Below are 16,687 nucleotides of genomic sequence, written 5' to 3'. Positions count from 1 at the left end.
AATAATATCCTAAAAATAGTGAAAAATTTCAAACCTTCAGTTAGTGTTGATTGCTATGATATGTCATGTAATTTGTTGAAAGATGTTATTGATTGTGTGATTTATCCTTTAACCTTTTGTGTTAACAAATGCCTAGTTGAAAGTAAGTTCCCCGACATACTAAAAATTTCTAGAGTTGCGCCCATATACAAAAAAGGGGAAAAGAACTGTCCCGCTAGCTACAGACCTATATCCATGACCCCAGTTTTTTCAAAAATTTTAGAAACGATTATGTATGAGCAAGTTAGTGACTACTTGGGTAAACTAAATATAATTAGTGATAAACAGTTTCGATTTAGGAAAGGTAAATCCACAACAGATGCAATGGACTCTGTCGTAAAATTAGTCCTATATGTGTTCGAGGCTAGGGACTATGCCCAGGCTACATTTTGTGACCTGAGCAGAGCCTTTGACTGTGTAGAGCATGACATTGTGCTGAATAAGCTAGTTTACTATGGTTTTGATGACAACAGTATAAATATGTTCAGGTCTTTTCTAGAGAACCGTCAACAAGTTGTGTGCATTGGTAGGGAGAAATCAAATTTGGTTAATGTTAGGTACGGAGTGCCTCAAGGGTCAGTGCTTGGACCTTTACTGTTTATACTAATGATTAATGACCTGCCCTTATTCATAAAATCTCATACAATTTTGTATGCTGATGACACAACTTTTCTACATAAAAGCTCTGATCTAGGTACACTGAAAACACTGACCGAAAATACCCTTGCTCAGTCCTCATTACGGTTCAAAGCTAATGGCTTCTTGCTAAATGAAAACAAAACCCAGACACTTTACTTTAGCCTCAGAGAGATTCCTAACTACCAGGAATTAGAAACTGTTAAATTTTTAGGTGTTACTATTGACAATAAATTGATGTGGGAACCACAAATTAAAAATATATTGGCTAGGTTTTCAAGAGTGATTTATCTAATTAGAAATTTAAAAAGACATGTTCCCAATGACTACGTGAGATCAGCATATTTTGCCTTCTTCCAAAGCATCATCTCTTATGGAATTTTACTGTGGGGTAGTAGCTGTCATGTAAATGACATTTTACTTTTACAGAAGAAAGTAATAAGAATAATAACGGATTCTGATAAAACATAACATTGTAAACCTCTGTTTATTAAATTGCAGTGTCTTACAGTAGTAAACATATTCATCTACAATGTTTTAATGTACATTAGAAACAATGTGTCTAGTTTTGTGTTGAGAAGTGATATTCATAGCCATAATACTAGAAACAGAACATCTGTAGATGTACCATATCATAGATTATCAAAATCGCATAACTCTTACCTAATTCTTGGACTAAGGATGTTTAATAGACTAAGTGCTGACTTTAAAGAACTGCCTGTAAATATCTTTAAAGCTAAATTATACAAGCTACTAATGAACAATCCGTTTTACTCCATTGATGAATTCTTTGAAGATGAAAATACTGTATTCTAATGTGTGCCTATTTTATGTAAACCAATTCTCTTCGATATAGTAGTTTATGTAGAAATATATGCTCTTGACTTTGTCTATTGCTGTAATCAGCTGAACGACAGTAAGATTATTATTATTATTATTATTATTATTATTATTATTATTATTGTCCCAGAACATTATGCCATAGTGCTGAGTGAAAGAAAGCAAAGTATTGCACAAGTTCTGTAGGCAAGTCAACACAGTGAGTGAGAAGTGCAAAGTAGGTAGAACGGAGTGTTTGGTTAACTTATGCATATGCTGGTGCCACCTCAGTTTATTATGCATCTGGATGTCCAGGATCTTCACATATGGAGCCTCATCCAGTATGTGTCTACTAATCTATACTTGAGGTACTTTTAAGTCATTTTTATTAGTTTGTAATTGCATAATATGTGTCTTTATAAGGTTAAGAATCATGCTGTTTGATGTGAAAGACTGTTTTTTCATCTTATTGTGATTGGAGAATCAGAATGGTGTGTGGACTGTTGTAAGGCACTGTATTTTAAACAGCTCAGATGAGTCAAGGGATACCTCCGCTCAGTCTGAATGGACTTCTATTAGTTGTGGTGTGCCTCAAGGCTCAATTCTGGAACCACTGTTGTTTTTTTTATGTTTATAAATGATTTACCATTGTGTGCAAGCCTGCCTTACAAATTTACTCTTTTTGCTGATGATACCACCATCTTCATGAGTGGAAAATCAGATGTTAATTTCGAGGAGTCAGTTAACAACATACTCTCTGAAGTGATTAACTGGTTCAGTGTTAATGGTCTCTCTCTAAACTCAAGTAAAATAAATTTTATCCAGTTCCATACAAAAACAAAAAAAGTGAGAGAAATAAATGTAACATAGAAAGAATGGATGTGTCTAAATTTCTTGGAGTACATATTGATAGCAAAATGAACTGGACCTTCCATATACAACAGACCCCAAAAAAATTTAGCTTGGCTATGTATGCTATCAGAATGATGTCTTCCATTGAGATTTAACCACTATGAAGTCCGCATACTATGGGTATTTTCACTCCATTATGTGTTACTGAATTATCTCGTGGGGAAATTTAGCTTTGGCAAAGAAAATTTTTGTGGCCCAGAAAAGAGCTATTAGAATTATGTGCAGAGTACCCCCTAGGACATCATGCCATAACCTTTTCAAAAAGCTGCAAATAATGACCGCTGTATCCCAGTACATATATTCGCTGATGTGTTTTGTAATTAAGAACCCTGCACAATTTCCATCAAATAAGAACTATCACAAATATAATACAAGAGGGAAAGAAAATCCTCATTGTGAACTTAAGAACCTGACAGTTGCTCAGAGAGGTGTCAAGTGGTCAGGAACAAAAATTTTTAACCATCTCCCTGACCAGATAAAATGTTTAAGAGAAAATGAAACTCTTTTTAAAGCAAAACTAAAAGAATATTTGTTAAATATGTCTGTTTATACATTAGAAGAGTTTTATGATGCAAAAAGGGAAATAGCATTTAGATAGAATTATCCATCTTGTTAACAAAGAAATGTGCTTGCAATTTTTCTCCAAATTAAAACATGAAATTTTGTATTAACACTCAAAGAAATCTGCTGTTATATGTACAATATCTGTTTTTCCTCTAAACTTTGTATTAACTATATGCAGTTATGTAGAAAATCTTATATATCTTTTTGTATGTTTGTTGTTTTGTATGTTTGACTCGTTCCACATCTCATGTGATGTGCTCACAATACAAGATCTATGGAACATGAAATAAATTAAAAATAATAATAATAATATCTGTCATATACATCATAACAGTGATAAATAAACCAGTGGGTTAGTTTCCACATAAAAACATACAGCTCTGGGCAGAAATACTGTCATTTGAAGAGCAACTTATTACAAGTAAATGAGAATCCAAGATCAGAATACAACAGCAGTGTAAAAAGTGTATTGAATGAAATACAGGATTATTTACAATAACTGAGATAACAGTTCACAATAACAACATTTTTTGTTAGATACTGGCAAAGTAATATTGGCAAAAGTTTCTTGATTTTGCAACTGCATTTTGTCTGTGGAATAAATATGTTTGTGAATAGAGATACATGTCAACAGACAATAGAGGTACATTCGACATACTACTAGACAGACAAAATAATCAGTCAACAGCATAACACTTGAAAACATGTGTGGCATATTGAGTTACTTCTCAAACAGGTAGATGCAAAAGGATTGCTATCAGTATGCATTTGTTTGGTTTTATAAATTTATTCACAAGGCAGTCTCAAAGTGAGGACGTACTAGCTTGCTGAAAAAAATCTAATATTCCTTAAGTCAAACGATCTCTCTCTCTCTCTCTCTCGTGTGTGTGTGTGTGTGTTCCTTAAGTCAAACGATCTCTCTCTCTCGTGTGTGTGTGTGTGTGTGTGTGTGTGTGTGTGTGTGTGTGTGTGTGTGTGTGTGTGTGTATCTTCATATTTGTCCAACAAAATGTATAGTTTTCACATAGTTTTGTGATAAAGCTATCTTTGCTATAACTGATAAATGTAAACATAAATTTAAACAATGTTTTATATTCCAATAAAGTGATATTAGTATAATCTAACCAATGCTCTGCTTTATATCTTTAAAACCATTAAAAACCATCAGGTACTTTCTTTTGTATATGGTCATAACAGTCTTTTGTCTTCATTATAGCCACACTGTAATTTTTTTCCAGGATCACATAATCAGTGCTATCCTTGATCCTCGCCTTGCTCTATATTTAGGGTACAGGAACTTCCAGCCAGCAAATCCTGCACCAGCTATTACCACAATTATTACCAGAGTAACTGGAAAATGAGAACATGGTCCTTCAAGATGTTCACAGTTTTAAATAAATAGCATGATTCTTTTATGATAAAAGTAAAATTAGAACTTAAAATATGCTTAATTTGCACCGATGTTGAGTTTTCTATTGCATCACTTAACATCACATTGTATGAATACATAATCTGTGGCGGTGGTACTATCTTGAATTACCCATATAAATATCAGGAGCTACAGCAAAAACGGAATGCGGTATACAACACTGAAGTTTTATCCCAGTAGGTGGAAGCTACTAAAGTGCGCGTCATATATCTTGGCGGCCGAGTTTAGGTTCGTTCTGCGCATCTGACGTCACAAAACACAGTCAGCCAATGAACAGAGAACGATGTTGCCAGATCTCGCTGCAGTGCAGAGCACGGACGAGTGTCTTCAGTTTTAGAATCGTTCAGTCATAAATAAAGTAATAGAACAAAAGCCATGTCTTGATAGCAGACTTTGTTTTATAGAAAGTTTGGAAAAAGTGTTCTTTATACCAATTGCTTCATATTATATTATTAATTAAACCAAACAAGCAATAAGACTCCTAATTCAGGCGATAACAAGGGAAGGTGTTTGTATCAATCTCACGAACCGCTTTTTCGCAATAAAGAACAGCGGTAATTGTTTATTTCCTATTGTACTTAGACGAAGCATGAGTAATTCATAGTCATACCAATAGTGTTTGTCAGTATTTTGCTTGACATATTAGAATCCTTATGGAGTATTACTGCCAAACGAGCTGCGTTAGCGTAATGGTTAAAGTGCTGAGATACTAAGCGAAAAGGTCAAACCTTGTGTGGTGCATAAATTTTTCTTTATTTAAAAATAATATCGAAGTGTCTTACTTCAAGAATTTTATTCGTTTAAATGGAGTTTTTTGAAATTTCTAGTGCTTTGTCTCTTCATTAACCCTTTGGCTGCTGCAGACATGTGTTCCCCGCATTCCGCGCTGTGCGCGATTTTGTCATCACTGCACTGCTTGCCTGTGCAGACACACGGTGTTCCGACTGCTTTGACACACTTTATCATTCGATTTCACAAAAACTATTTGGCCCAAAAATTTGATTTTTACACATCATCTTGACTGATGCCTTCCCCCCATAAATGACTAAATTTATTGTGCAGTTATTGTGCAGCATTAAATGAAGTAAACCATTGCACGGAATTTTGAAGAGTTTGCAGAGGTAAAAGTCCATAGCGTATACTTTCCGTATGGTCGATTTTAGTTGCCACAATGTTGAGAAAATTCATATAAAATTTACTGTATAACAATATCTCATTTAGTTTAAGTACCACATAGGTGTCGTCTGTAATATTGAGAAATATTCCATCTTTCGCGACTGTAATAAAAGTTTTATTTACACCAGGCGCTTTTGGCTTTGTTTTAAAGCACTTCAATCACTGAAAGGTATGGTACATACACAGTGGTACTCGTGTTCTCTTTCTTGTTTTTGTTCCACAGTCACAGTTTTACCTATGGTATTGAAATATGTTCCTCTTCTGCAACTGTAATAAGCGACTTATTTAGACCAGACACGTTTTTCTCTTTTGAAGCATCTTCAGTGGACAGTATTTTGTCTCCTCCATTGCCAAGTCATCTTTCATAGTTTTGTGCTGCGGTAACACAATATTCAACGTTTGTGTCGGCTGATCAGTGTTTTAGCAAATAAATACTGTTTGTGTGTGCCACACACAAAATTATATTTGACATAGCTCTGAGCACTTCACTGACAGACGGTATATTCAAGTCCTAATGTTTTTGTAAGTCCGCAGTTTTGTTTAATGTATTTTGTCTACTTCCTTTTGATTGATTGAAGTGCTTTAAAATAAAGCCAAACGTGCCCAGTGTAAGTAAAACTTTTGTTACAGTCGCGAAAGGTGGAATATTTCTCAATATTACATACGACACTTATGTGGTACTTAAATTAAATGAAATATATAGGTATCTTGTCCACATTTCATTCTCAACATTGTGGCAACTAAAATCGACCATACGGAAAGTATACTCTATGGACTTTACCTCTGCAAACTCTTCAAAATTTCGTGCAATGGTTTACTATATTTAATGCTGCATAATAACTGCGTTGAACATCGAAACAAAATTAAGTCATTTATGCGGGGAAGGTATCAGTCAAGAAGATAGGTAAAAATCTAATTTTTGAGCCAAATAGTTTTTGTGGAATCGAATGATAAAGAGTGTCAAAGCAGTCGGAACACCGTGTGTCTGCACAGGCGAGCAGTGCAGTGACAAAATCGCCCACAGCGCAGAATCCGGGGTGCACGTCTCTGTAGCAGCGAAAGGGTTAATGCGGCCGTGGTGGCTTTACTTCATGAACTGCGCGCTCACCCCTAAACGTAAGCTTGCGAACTATGCTATACTATGGCGCTGCTTCTATTGGCGCGTGCGATGTGTGCAACTGGCAACGCAGCAATCTCCCGCGTCTGGGCGGGCATGCGCGAGCCGCCAAGATAAAAGAATTGAACTATAAATGCATCCCATTAAAAATAAAACTGACCTCAGAATAAGAGAATATCAAATATGATTACCAAAAAATTATTACTGCTATCAAGTACTTCATTATGACTTATTTGCCTCTCACATTCCAGATAATGGTGGTTCAAATTACATCTTATCCATTCAGATTTAGGTTTCCCATAGTTTCCATCTTGTTTAAGACAAATGCCATCATGGATCTTTTGAGGAGGATTCAACCAATTTCGTTCCCCATATTTTCCTCAATCCAATCTCATGCTAAATCTCTGACATCCTCTCTGACTCATCAACATTATATTAAACCCTGATCTTCCTTCCTTCCTTCTTTTTCTATAACTATATAATTTCACATATGAATTAACTAAATAAAAGTTGAATGAAAACTTAACAGAATTACTTACTTATTACAACCTCTCCTGTATTGTTATAGCAGGTTTCTCCAGAATTGCTTGTTCCTTTATAAAATTTAATTCTCTCACCAACTGTTGGAATAACAGGTATAGCACTGCTTTGAAGTGAACCTTTCCATGAAATGTAGTCAGTCAAACTATCCAGGAATGTAAACTCTGCAGAGAAGTTGTGTATTTAACTAATGAAATACAGTTTTCAATACTAAAGTACTCTTCAAATGTTTCATACTAAAATCAGAATTGATACTCACTATAAAATTTAGGATTCAAAGATTCACTCTTAACAAATGAGAAGTTATTTCCTTCCAGAACAAATTTTGGAAGTGCTACATTATAACTAATTGTTGCATCATTAAAATTCACAGTGTTGAATCCTCTAGGGTCACTAATATTAAATATTTGTATTTGTTTCACTCTTTCCCCTGCTTTATTTTCCAGGTTGTAAGTTGCATGAAGATAATCTGAAATATTAACAAGAAGGAGAATTAATTACTGTGCTAATAATGCATTAATGCAATGATTAAAATAAAAGGCAAAATTAATTAGGCCCAAAGTAAGGGCATCATAGTAAACTGTAATCTTACGTATAGTGTTTTGCAGGTTCAAATGGCTCTGAGCACTATGGGACTTAACTTCTGAGGTCATCAGTCCCCTAGAACCTAGAACTCCTTAAACCTAACTAACCTAAGGACTTCACACACATCCATGCCCGAGGCAGGATTCGAACCTGCGACCGTAGCGGTCGCGCGGTTCCAGACTGTAGCACCTAGAACCACTTGGCCACCCCAGCCGGCTGTTTTGCAGGAAACAGTCTACATTATAAAATAGAAGAGCCACTTAAAAAGTAATACATGTATGAATCACAAATATGTCTGCCTTATGCCTGTATCAGTATTTAATTCTAGTTAGTTAAAGTGACCCTGTTACAGATTTGAAAAATTTTTCAGTATGAATTACCTGGGAATATTACTTACTAGATACTTGCAGGAAATTTTTCATCGGTTCAGAGGGTGACCTATAGTCAGACACTGCCTCTTCAAACATTTCTTTCAGTTGTTGCCCACTCAGCGTTACAGAATAAATGTAAGAATCATTCTCAAAGATCCCATATATATCAGCCACACTGATATTACCTGAAATCATGCAAATGTTTATCACTATTAAAAGATATCATTGTAAACATTAAAGATGTTGATGAGATAAATATACTTGATCCAATAATATTCGGTCCATGTAAGAATATGTAACAGATATTTACACTGTCCAGTTACATTAATGGTGACCACATGTCGGAAGCCTGAATATCCAGCTTTTGCAGCACAGAACACTTAAAGACAACAGGGATGTGGAGCCATGCGGACCCCATTGCCACGGCCAGCTGTGCTAGGTTTCTCGGCTGAGGATCCACGGCACGAACAGCCCCGTCGAAGTTGTCCCACAGATTCTCAATTGGGTTTAAATCCAGGGAGTTTGGTGGCCAGGGGTGTACTGTAAACTCACCCTTGTGCTCTTCAAACCACACACATAAACTGTGAGCTGTGTAACACATTGCATTGTCCTGCTCGTAGGTGCCATCCGGCCAAGGGAAAACAAACTGAATTTTGGGGTGTACATAGTTCCCAAGGACAGGTGCATACTTGTGTTGATCCACTGTGCCTTACAGAATGATGAGATCACGCAGGGAATGCCATGAGAACATTTCCCAGGCCATAACATGAGCAGGGCATTTGCTTTCAGACATTTCATGCCACGCCTGCCAACAGCCATCGGTCTGATGGAGCATATCACTGATGAACAGCAGTCAGCATGGATGCATGAACTAGGTAGCTGCTGTGGAGGCCCATAAGCAATAACATTCACTGCACGGTCATTGAGGAGACACTGTGGTAGCCCCTTGACACATCTGGGCAGTCAGTTTCTCGCAGTCGCCGTGCTGCTGGTTTTGGATAGTGCCATTTTGCCTTAGACGGTATACTTTAACCTTAGAGGCACATGAACACTTAACAAACTTAGCCGTTTTGGAACTGCTTCTACCCTTGGGCTGAAAGGCAATGATCAGGCCCTTTTGGGCATCAGATCAATCACTCAGTTTTGTAATAGGACTTAGTGAGGGACTGTTTATGAACTGTTCAGTACAACACAAGACAGTTCCTCAGTGTTCCACCCAATCCACATTACATTCATTATGTAATGAAATATCTTTTGCTTCATAATTTATCTTCATATGCTAATACATACATTATGTACATGATGTAGCATATCAATTTAGCTTATCAGCCTACAAGGTAAAAGTAATTAGCCATAATCTGTAATTATCAGTAATGCATTATTTCTGAATCAGCAATTTGATAATGGGTATGAGAAAACTAATTATGTAACTTTTGAAAACAATAAGTGAAGATCTCATGATAATGTCAGTATCAAATTCCAGCTTGTAACTAATTAGCAAATTAATCACTAAAATTTGATTATTTCATGTAAGGCCAAATTAACAATTCAAAATGTTTCATGACATCAGATGTGATCAAATTCATGTAGGATCTTAGAGAATCATGTTATTAAAGATGCCAGACTCAGAATTCCTGTAATTAATTTTGTAATTACACCTTCTAGAACTTTCAGACATAAATAAATGACGTTTTGGAGATTCTGACAAAACAAAGTTTTTGTATAACATGTGAAGCTTGTAATCTAATTCCACAGTCTGTAAAGTTCTTCTATTTACGTTAGCACAAAAGGTTATTCAGTAATTAATAAGGTAACTGTAATTTTGTGTCAAGCATTGTTAACCACATTTCATCATTTTATTTTTGTCTCAAAACCTAAAATCCAATACTTGAAACTATATTCATTATAAGCAAACATTTGTTTACTTCAGAATTGTGATAACAGAATATTTTGTAGCCTTCTAAACTGCTAACTGTAATTTGATAGATCTATTTTGTAAACAATAACACCAAAAGAGCATGTACTGTCAAGCAAGTATATAAGCAGTGCTGCATGTTAAATAAAAAACAAGTTATGGGTTGTCGTTGATCTGTAATGGGAGGTCTGTGTAATTACATTGTTTGAGAAAATATAGGCTGTCAAAAGGAAGGTTCGCTGGAGTTTACTTTTATTTAAAACATCAGAGCATCACATGTTGAGTTCTCAGGACTATCTGGAAATGGATTAAGCACCCCAATGTACAGTTTCTACAACATGCTGGAGATTTCTGTTATAAGATCTAAGCAGTCAGCCTTCTAAAGTTCACTTAAATTGACAGCAACTTGTTATTAAGTTAATCAGTTTCTATAATCATGGAGTTTAATTAATTAATCACAAGGTGGCTATGTTAGAGTTTCTGCATTACAGCAGAGACTGCACTGTTTGCTGCATCCCTCTGACATGCTTATATACCCTCCACTGCCAGTGTTGCCACCTGTGAGTGGTTATTGAACGTTGATGGCAAACATAAATGTGATCATATTGATGCGACTGGACCATGTACTTAATGGAGTGTTAGAATGGTATGTGTCTCAAAAAATACATGAAAGATAAACGTTGTATGTCTGGTACATTATTTGGCCTTAGATGCCCTCTCTCTTCCACTAATCAATCTCCCATCTCCATGAAAATGAATAAAAGGTATTCATAAGAATTTTAAGTGTAGTAAAGCTGACAGAATCATTGTCATGGAAGCGCTGGAGCAACTAATTATGTTGCAGGTCACAACACCCAAAGATGACAGTGGTCATGCATGTGTGTGAGTTGGGCATATGTGTTTGTCTGTCATCTAATAAAGACTTTGAAAGCTAATATTTTTCAACAGTCTACTTTTAAATGTGCTTGTCTGCCAATCAGTGCCTTCTCTGTATGGTGAATAGCAATCTGTCCAATTCATGCTGTGGTTTCTGTATTCACAATTTTAGTTGTTTTTTATATTGGTGGGCAACACAAGAAAAAACATACTGAACTGAGAGTAAAGCACAACGGAATGCTTTCAGCAGTAATGTATTTTGTGTTTGTGTGCCGTGAGACTATTGATATGCACACATGACATGCATTTCTGATGTTTGCTGTGGTCTCGTAAATTCAGTGCAGTTCGCTTTATTCTTTACTGAATGTTATTGTAAGCTTTCATTGATGAATAAAAGTTAATTCTGCACCCTTAAGGGGTACATACCATAATTTATTTGTGTTGGCTATTTCACTACATAATTGCTGGCCCTTAATAATGTTCATATCTTTCTGTGACTAGTGTCCTTGACAGACAGTGAAATACATACTCAAATGATGGCGGATGACAACAAGCTATCCCTCACCACCGTTGACAACATCAATCAACTCTGCAATGACATACAAGTTTTGGAACTCACCACAGAATATGAACCCTGTGCAGTGTAATGAAAACAGCACTAGTTCTGTAAAGACCCCAGAAATGCAGGCAACATGGCCAGCTCCATACCACAGTGCAGTGAATGCTACTGCTAAAGTGGAAGGCAATGTAAAATCGAACTTAAAAACTCTGTTGGTCCATGTAAATTCTTCCATGTCATGACCACATGTAATGATAAACTCTATAATGGAACCACAGATGCAGGTGACCTGGTCAGTTCCAAACCGTGGTGCAGTGAATTTTCCTGCAAAAATTGAGCATGTGGTTACATCAGCCTCAAGAACTTTAATGGTACTGGTGACATCGTCCATGTGTGACCACAGCTTGGAGCAACAAACTATTCATCCAATGGATCCATTTCATCTGGAACATGCCTGCAATTACAGGCTCTGCTCCCCAGTTCGTCTGCACCACTCCTTCAATTACAGGCTCCATCATTTATGCCCATCCAACCACAAACTTGGACTGCAGTAATGGAAAACATATTTTGTCTACAGTAATGACCAACAACAACAAAACATTTGCTCTGATGATTAATAATTTGGAACACCAAACTACAGCATTGGGTTTGGACATTATTGTGCATGCTCCACGAGACTGAGCTTACAAAAAGCTAAAAGTATGTTGATTGTTTGCTATACAGAATCCACCGACCTCAAAATCAGGCAGGTGATACAACAAGGAAAAGTGATGAAAGAACCCCATCAGAGTTCCCGCAACATATATGTAATTCAGTAAACAGCTCCACAGTGTCCAACATTGTGTTGCTACACGTTTGGCAGCAACTACTACTGGCACAGCAGTAGCAGAATATGACAATAAATCACCCAACAAATGGCTATAGGTCATTGATAGGTTCTGTATAATCCTCATAGTTTCCTGCAACAGTGGCTGCGGCAGCATTGGCGGACTGCCTGACCGAACCCGGGCTGTCATTACACCCGCAAGTGCTTCTGAGGAAATATGGAGATTATGAACCACAATAGTAGTGTTGGCAGCACAGGTGCAGATGCAGCAGTAACAGTGGGGTACCAACAGTCAACCACAGGCCCAGTGTAACCTGGTGTCACCATCACAAGGACTACGGTGACAGGGGAACAACATCCAGGGGGTAGCTGGTGCCACAAACATTTCTGCCAAAATGCTGTAAAGTGTACCTCACCATGCTGTTGTCCAAATGGCAACTGCAATCTGAACTAGGCACGACAGTCTGCACATCCGACAGAAAGTGCCAACAGTACAATAACATATGCATAGAATGTCAATAAACATTCAGAGACAGTCTGAACCACAATAACCAGCATGTACACTGTAGCAGTTCAGCATGTACACACTACCCTCAACAAGCTATCTCCACATTTACATACTAATGCATCTAAAGGTCTTTATGTATCAGACAGGCATACAGGCACGAGAGATGTACTCTGACTTTGGTACACTGCCTGCCAGCTATGCACCAGGCAACAAACATATTCAGGCATGGTTTAAAGCAGTTGACAATTCTGCAATCAGCACCTATGGCCACAAAGTGCTCACCTTCAATGTCGGTCTCTCCAACCCTTCCAGTTGATCATTTGTAGTTGCTGATGTTGCTTATTTTGGCCGCTGACTTTGTCACACACTTTGCACTAACAGTGATCTGCAGAGAACATACTTGCTGGACAGAAGTGAGAACAGTGCAGTATAAGGGGCCAGAAGTCTCCCTGCTTACAGTGCATTACAGAGGGTTGACATGTCTATGCCTCTGACAAGCACATCACAGCTTCTTCAGCATGCAATATTAAAAACCCCACACAACTGACAATCGAGTGCTTTGATTTACAAGCTGAGCCACGTGTTGCGACAGCAAGGTGTGATCATGTAATACAACACAAAGAAGATATTTGCAATGAAAACCAGGACATGAAAGCAAAATTATCTGACATGGAAACCGAGTTAGTATGGCCAAGACTGTAATTGCCTATTTGAAATGCGGAAATGCTCCTACAAAGAGGACACCTGAGAGCTGTGGAATAAAATCATCAAGCAAGTTACAGATGCAGGCTCACTACAGTGGCATCAAGCATAATACAGTGCATCACACCTGCACCACAGCAAGATAACCCATCTCATTACGTGCATGCAGAACTGCACTTCAACAGCATATTGAAACAATGGAAACTTTTGAGGAGATGTTTCAGCTTGGGATCATCTGTGGGTCTGACAGCCCGTGGTCATCAACCACCTACATCTCTTCTGCAAGGAAGGCAGATCATGGGGGCCATGTTGCAATTACTATTCTTTAAATACAAGAGCAATTGCAGACGGGAGCCTGGTGCCCAATGTACAGAACTTCATGTGCACCTTAGGTGGTGCAAAGGTTTTCAGCACCCTTGTCAATTGAAAAGCAGATAACCAAATACCATTAGTGGTGAGAGGCATCCAGAAGGCTGTGGTGATCACATCATTTGTTTATTTGAATTTTTATTCATGCTTTTAGCCCTTAAAAATACTGCATCAACAGGATGACGTATTGAAAGGACTTCCATTTTCTTTTGCTTACTTGGGTGACATTTTGGTGTTCTCTATTGACAATAAAGTACATGAACAGCATGAGATTAAATTTTTAGATTAGATTAATTATTCATTCCTTAGACCCATAAAAGAGGGAATCCTCCTGGGTGTGGAAAACGTCAGATAAACACATTACAAAAATGTAATTAGAAAAACTTGAGATTCATTAATTTTAATGATCCTCAGTCAATAAACAGTACAATTATGTACATGAATTAAATTTAAACTTCTAATATTTAAAGGTTTAATACTTACATCTGCTTTCATTCAATCCATCATTCAGACATTTGCTAGTTTCTTGGCTATTACAACCATGTATTGTCAAAAATTAAGGTAAATTATTCATTTCAATGATCCTCAGTTAAGAACAGTCAGATTATGTACAAGATTTAAAATTAAACTTCCACTATTTACAGACTTGAGACGTACATCTGCTTTCCATACATCCATCATTCACACAGTAGGTAGTTACTTGGCTGTTAAAACCAAGTATTGTCAAAAATTAATGTATAATAAATTTTCATTAAAATGGTATACTGCACTTGTTGAGAAACTCATGGAGGGAATAGAAGGAGCTGGCCACCAAAAATTCTTTTAATGTGTGTGAAATGTGGTAGTTTTTGACCATGGAATAATTGTGAATGAGGACAAATGCATCACTGGAAACGCTCAAGTCACTTTCCTTTGCCAAACCATTTTGGCCAATGACATGCCATTGAAAGAGAAGACTGCAACACTAAAAATCCTGCTCAAAACCAACAGATTATCAGCAACAGAGGTACTTTCAGGTAATGGCAGCTGTACAGGCACGTCTCATGGATGTGCTCACAGGCTGTGACACCATATGATGGTGACCTGTTAAGTGGACACCCAGATGGAAAAGGCATTCTGCAGTCTCCAGGTGAGCATAAATTAGCAGTGCTTCTCATTTGTCCTGTGTCTCACATTCACCTGACTATGATTATCAGTGTGATTCAGTTAGGAACTGGCACAGCACTCCACCAACAGGTTGACCAACATAACTTTTCTCAAAAATGATGCAAGCAGCCTGGAAGTGCACATGATAGAGAGCTGTTCACAGTTCACGACACAGTCAGATACTTTTGATCTCAAATCAAAGCTCGACAAATGTTTATTTTTATCAGACCAGAAAATAGTTACCTTCATGTTCAAGAATGTTAATGAGAAGTGCTCACCTAGACAGTTCCAACATACTGGGTTCATAAATCAACTTACAGGTGGTGGTGGTGGTTAGTGTTTAACGTCCCGTCGACAACGAGGTCATTAGAGACGGAGCGCAAGCTCGGGTTAGGGAAGGATTGGGAAGGAAATCGGCCGTGCCCTTTCAAAGGAACCATCCCGGCATTTGCCTGAAACGATTTAGGGAAATCAACTTACAACTGACATCTGCAATGAAAAGGTGCCAACAATTTTTTTGCGGACAGCTTCCCTCGTAACTGTGGCACAATGGAAGACTATAGACTAGAGTGAACTCAGTGCAGAGAAGGGCACAGATCCATAGCTGCAATCACTGTTAAGGATTTCTCCACAGGGCTACACCTCAGTCAGATTCCTGTGACAAGCTCAAAGTTAAAGCTGTGGCATGAGCTCTCCCAGAATGAACCACACCCATGCATTTTTCAGAAATTATGCGAGACAGCCTTCAATAGCATCCACAGACTATCTCAACCAGGGGACAAGACTACAATCAGGTTGCTTACAGACTGCTTTGTGTGGCCCTCTGTAAAGAAGGACACACGTTTGTGGGCATATCCCTGCGTCCCATGACAACAGAGTAAAGCATCAAGTACACATTGGCATCACTAAATTATAGGGTGCACCAGCTAGATGCACCTATGTTCACATCAAACTGGTCGGCACTCTTCCACTGTCAGATTGACACAGGTACTTGTCCACTGCCATGGACAAACATACAAGATTGATGGAGGCAACTCTATTACTGACATTTTACCTCAGCTAAAACTAGTGCAAAACATTTACTTGTATGTGGATTGTGTGTTTTGAGTGATTGCTCCCAACTACAACCAATCAAGGTTGCCAGTTTCATTCCATCATATTCCAGGAGCTAGTCAAACTATGCATCTTTCAATAACACCACACAACTAGCTATCACCCCACTAGTAATGTTATGAAGTAGGTTACAGTACGCTTGTTCGCCCACTGCTTGAATACTGCTCAGCAGTGTGGGATCCGTACCATATAGGGTTGATAGAAGAGATAGGGAAGATCCAACAGAGAGCAGTGTGCTTCGTTATAGGATCATTTAGTAATCGCAAAAGCGTTATGGAGATGATAGATAAACTCCAGTGGAAGACTCTGCAGGAGAGACACTCAGTAGCTAGGTACGGGCTTTTGTTAAAGTTTCAAGAACATACCTTCACCGAAGAGTCAAGCAGTATATTGCTCCCTCCTATGTATATCTCGCGAAGAGACAATGAGGATAAAATCAGAGAGATTAGAGCCCACACAGAAGCATACCGACAATCCTTCTTTCC

The 16,687-nt window shown here is 37.7% G+C and overlaps 1 protein-coding gene across 1 annotated transcript in view; it reads right to left on the bottom strand.

The window, feature by feature from the left end:
• Positions 1-4,210: 4,210 nt before the first annotated feature.
• Positions 4,211-16,687, bottom strand: part of LOC126456855 (protein 5NUC-like) — a 91,932-nt gene continuing 79,455 nt past the window's right edge. Inside the window, exons 8-11 of the mRNA XM_050092672.1 lie at positions 8,215-8,373; positions 7,492-7,701; positions 7,232-7,396; positions 4,211-4,320 (exon numbers count right to left, since the gene is read on the bottom strand). Of these exons, the coding sequence (XP_049948629.1) occupies positions 4,211-4,320; positions 7,232-7,396; positions 7,492-7,701; positions 8,215-8,373 (644 nt within the window). The remainder of the gene's footprint in view (positions 4,321-7,231; positions 7,397-7,491; positions 7,702-8,214; positions 8,374-16,687) is intronic.

The sequence above is a fragment of the Schistocerca serialis genome, chromosome 1 (genome assembly GCF_023864345.2).
Source record: "Schistocerca serialis cubense isolate TAMUIC-IGC-003099 chromosome 1, iqSchSeri2.2, whole genome shotgun sequence".
NCBI classification, from domain to species: Eukaryota; Metazoa; Arthropoda; class Insecta; order Orthoptera; family Acrididae; genus Schistocerca; species Schistocerca serialis.
The sequence above is the reverse complement of the archived record's forward strand: the minus strand, read 5'-3'. Positions and strand labels throughout refer to the sequence as shown.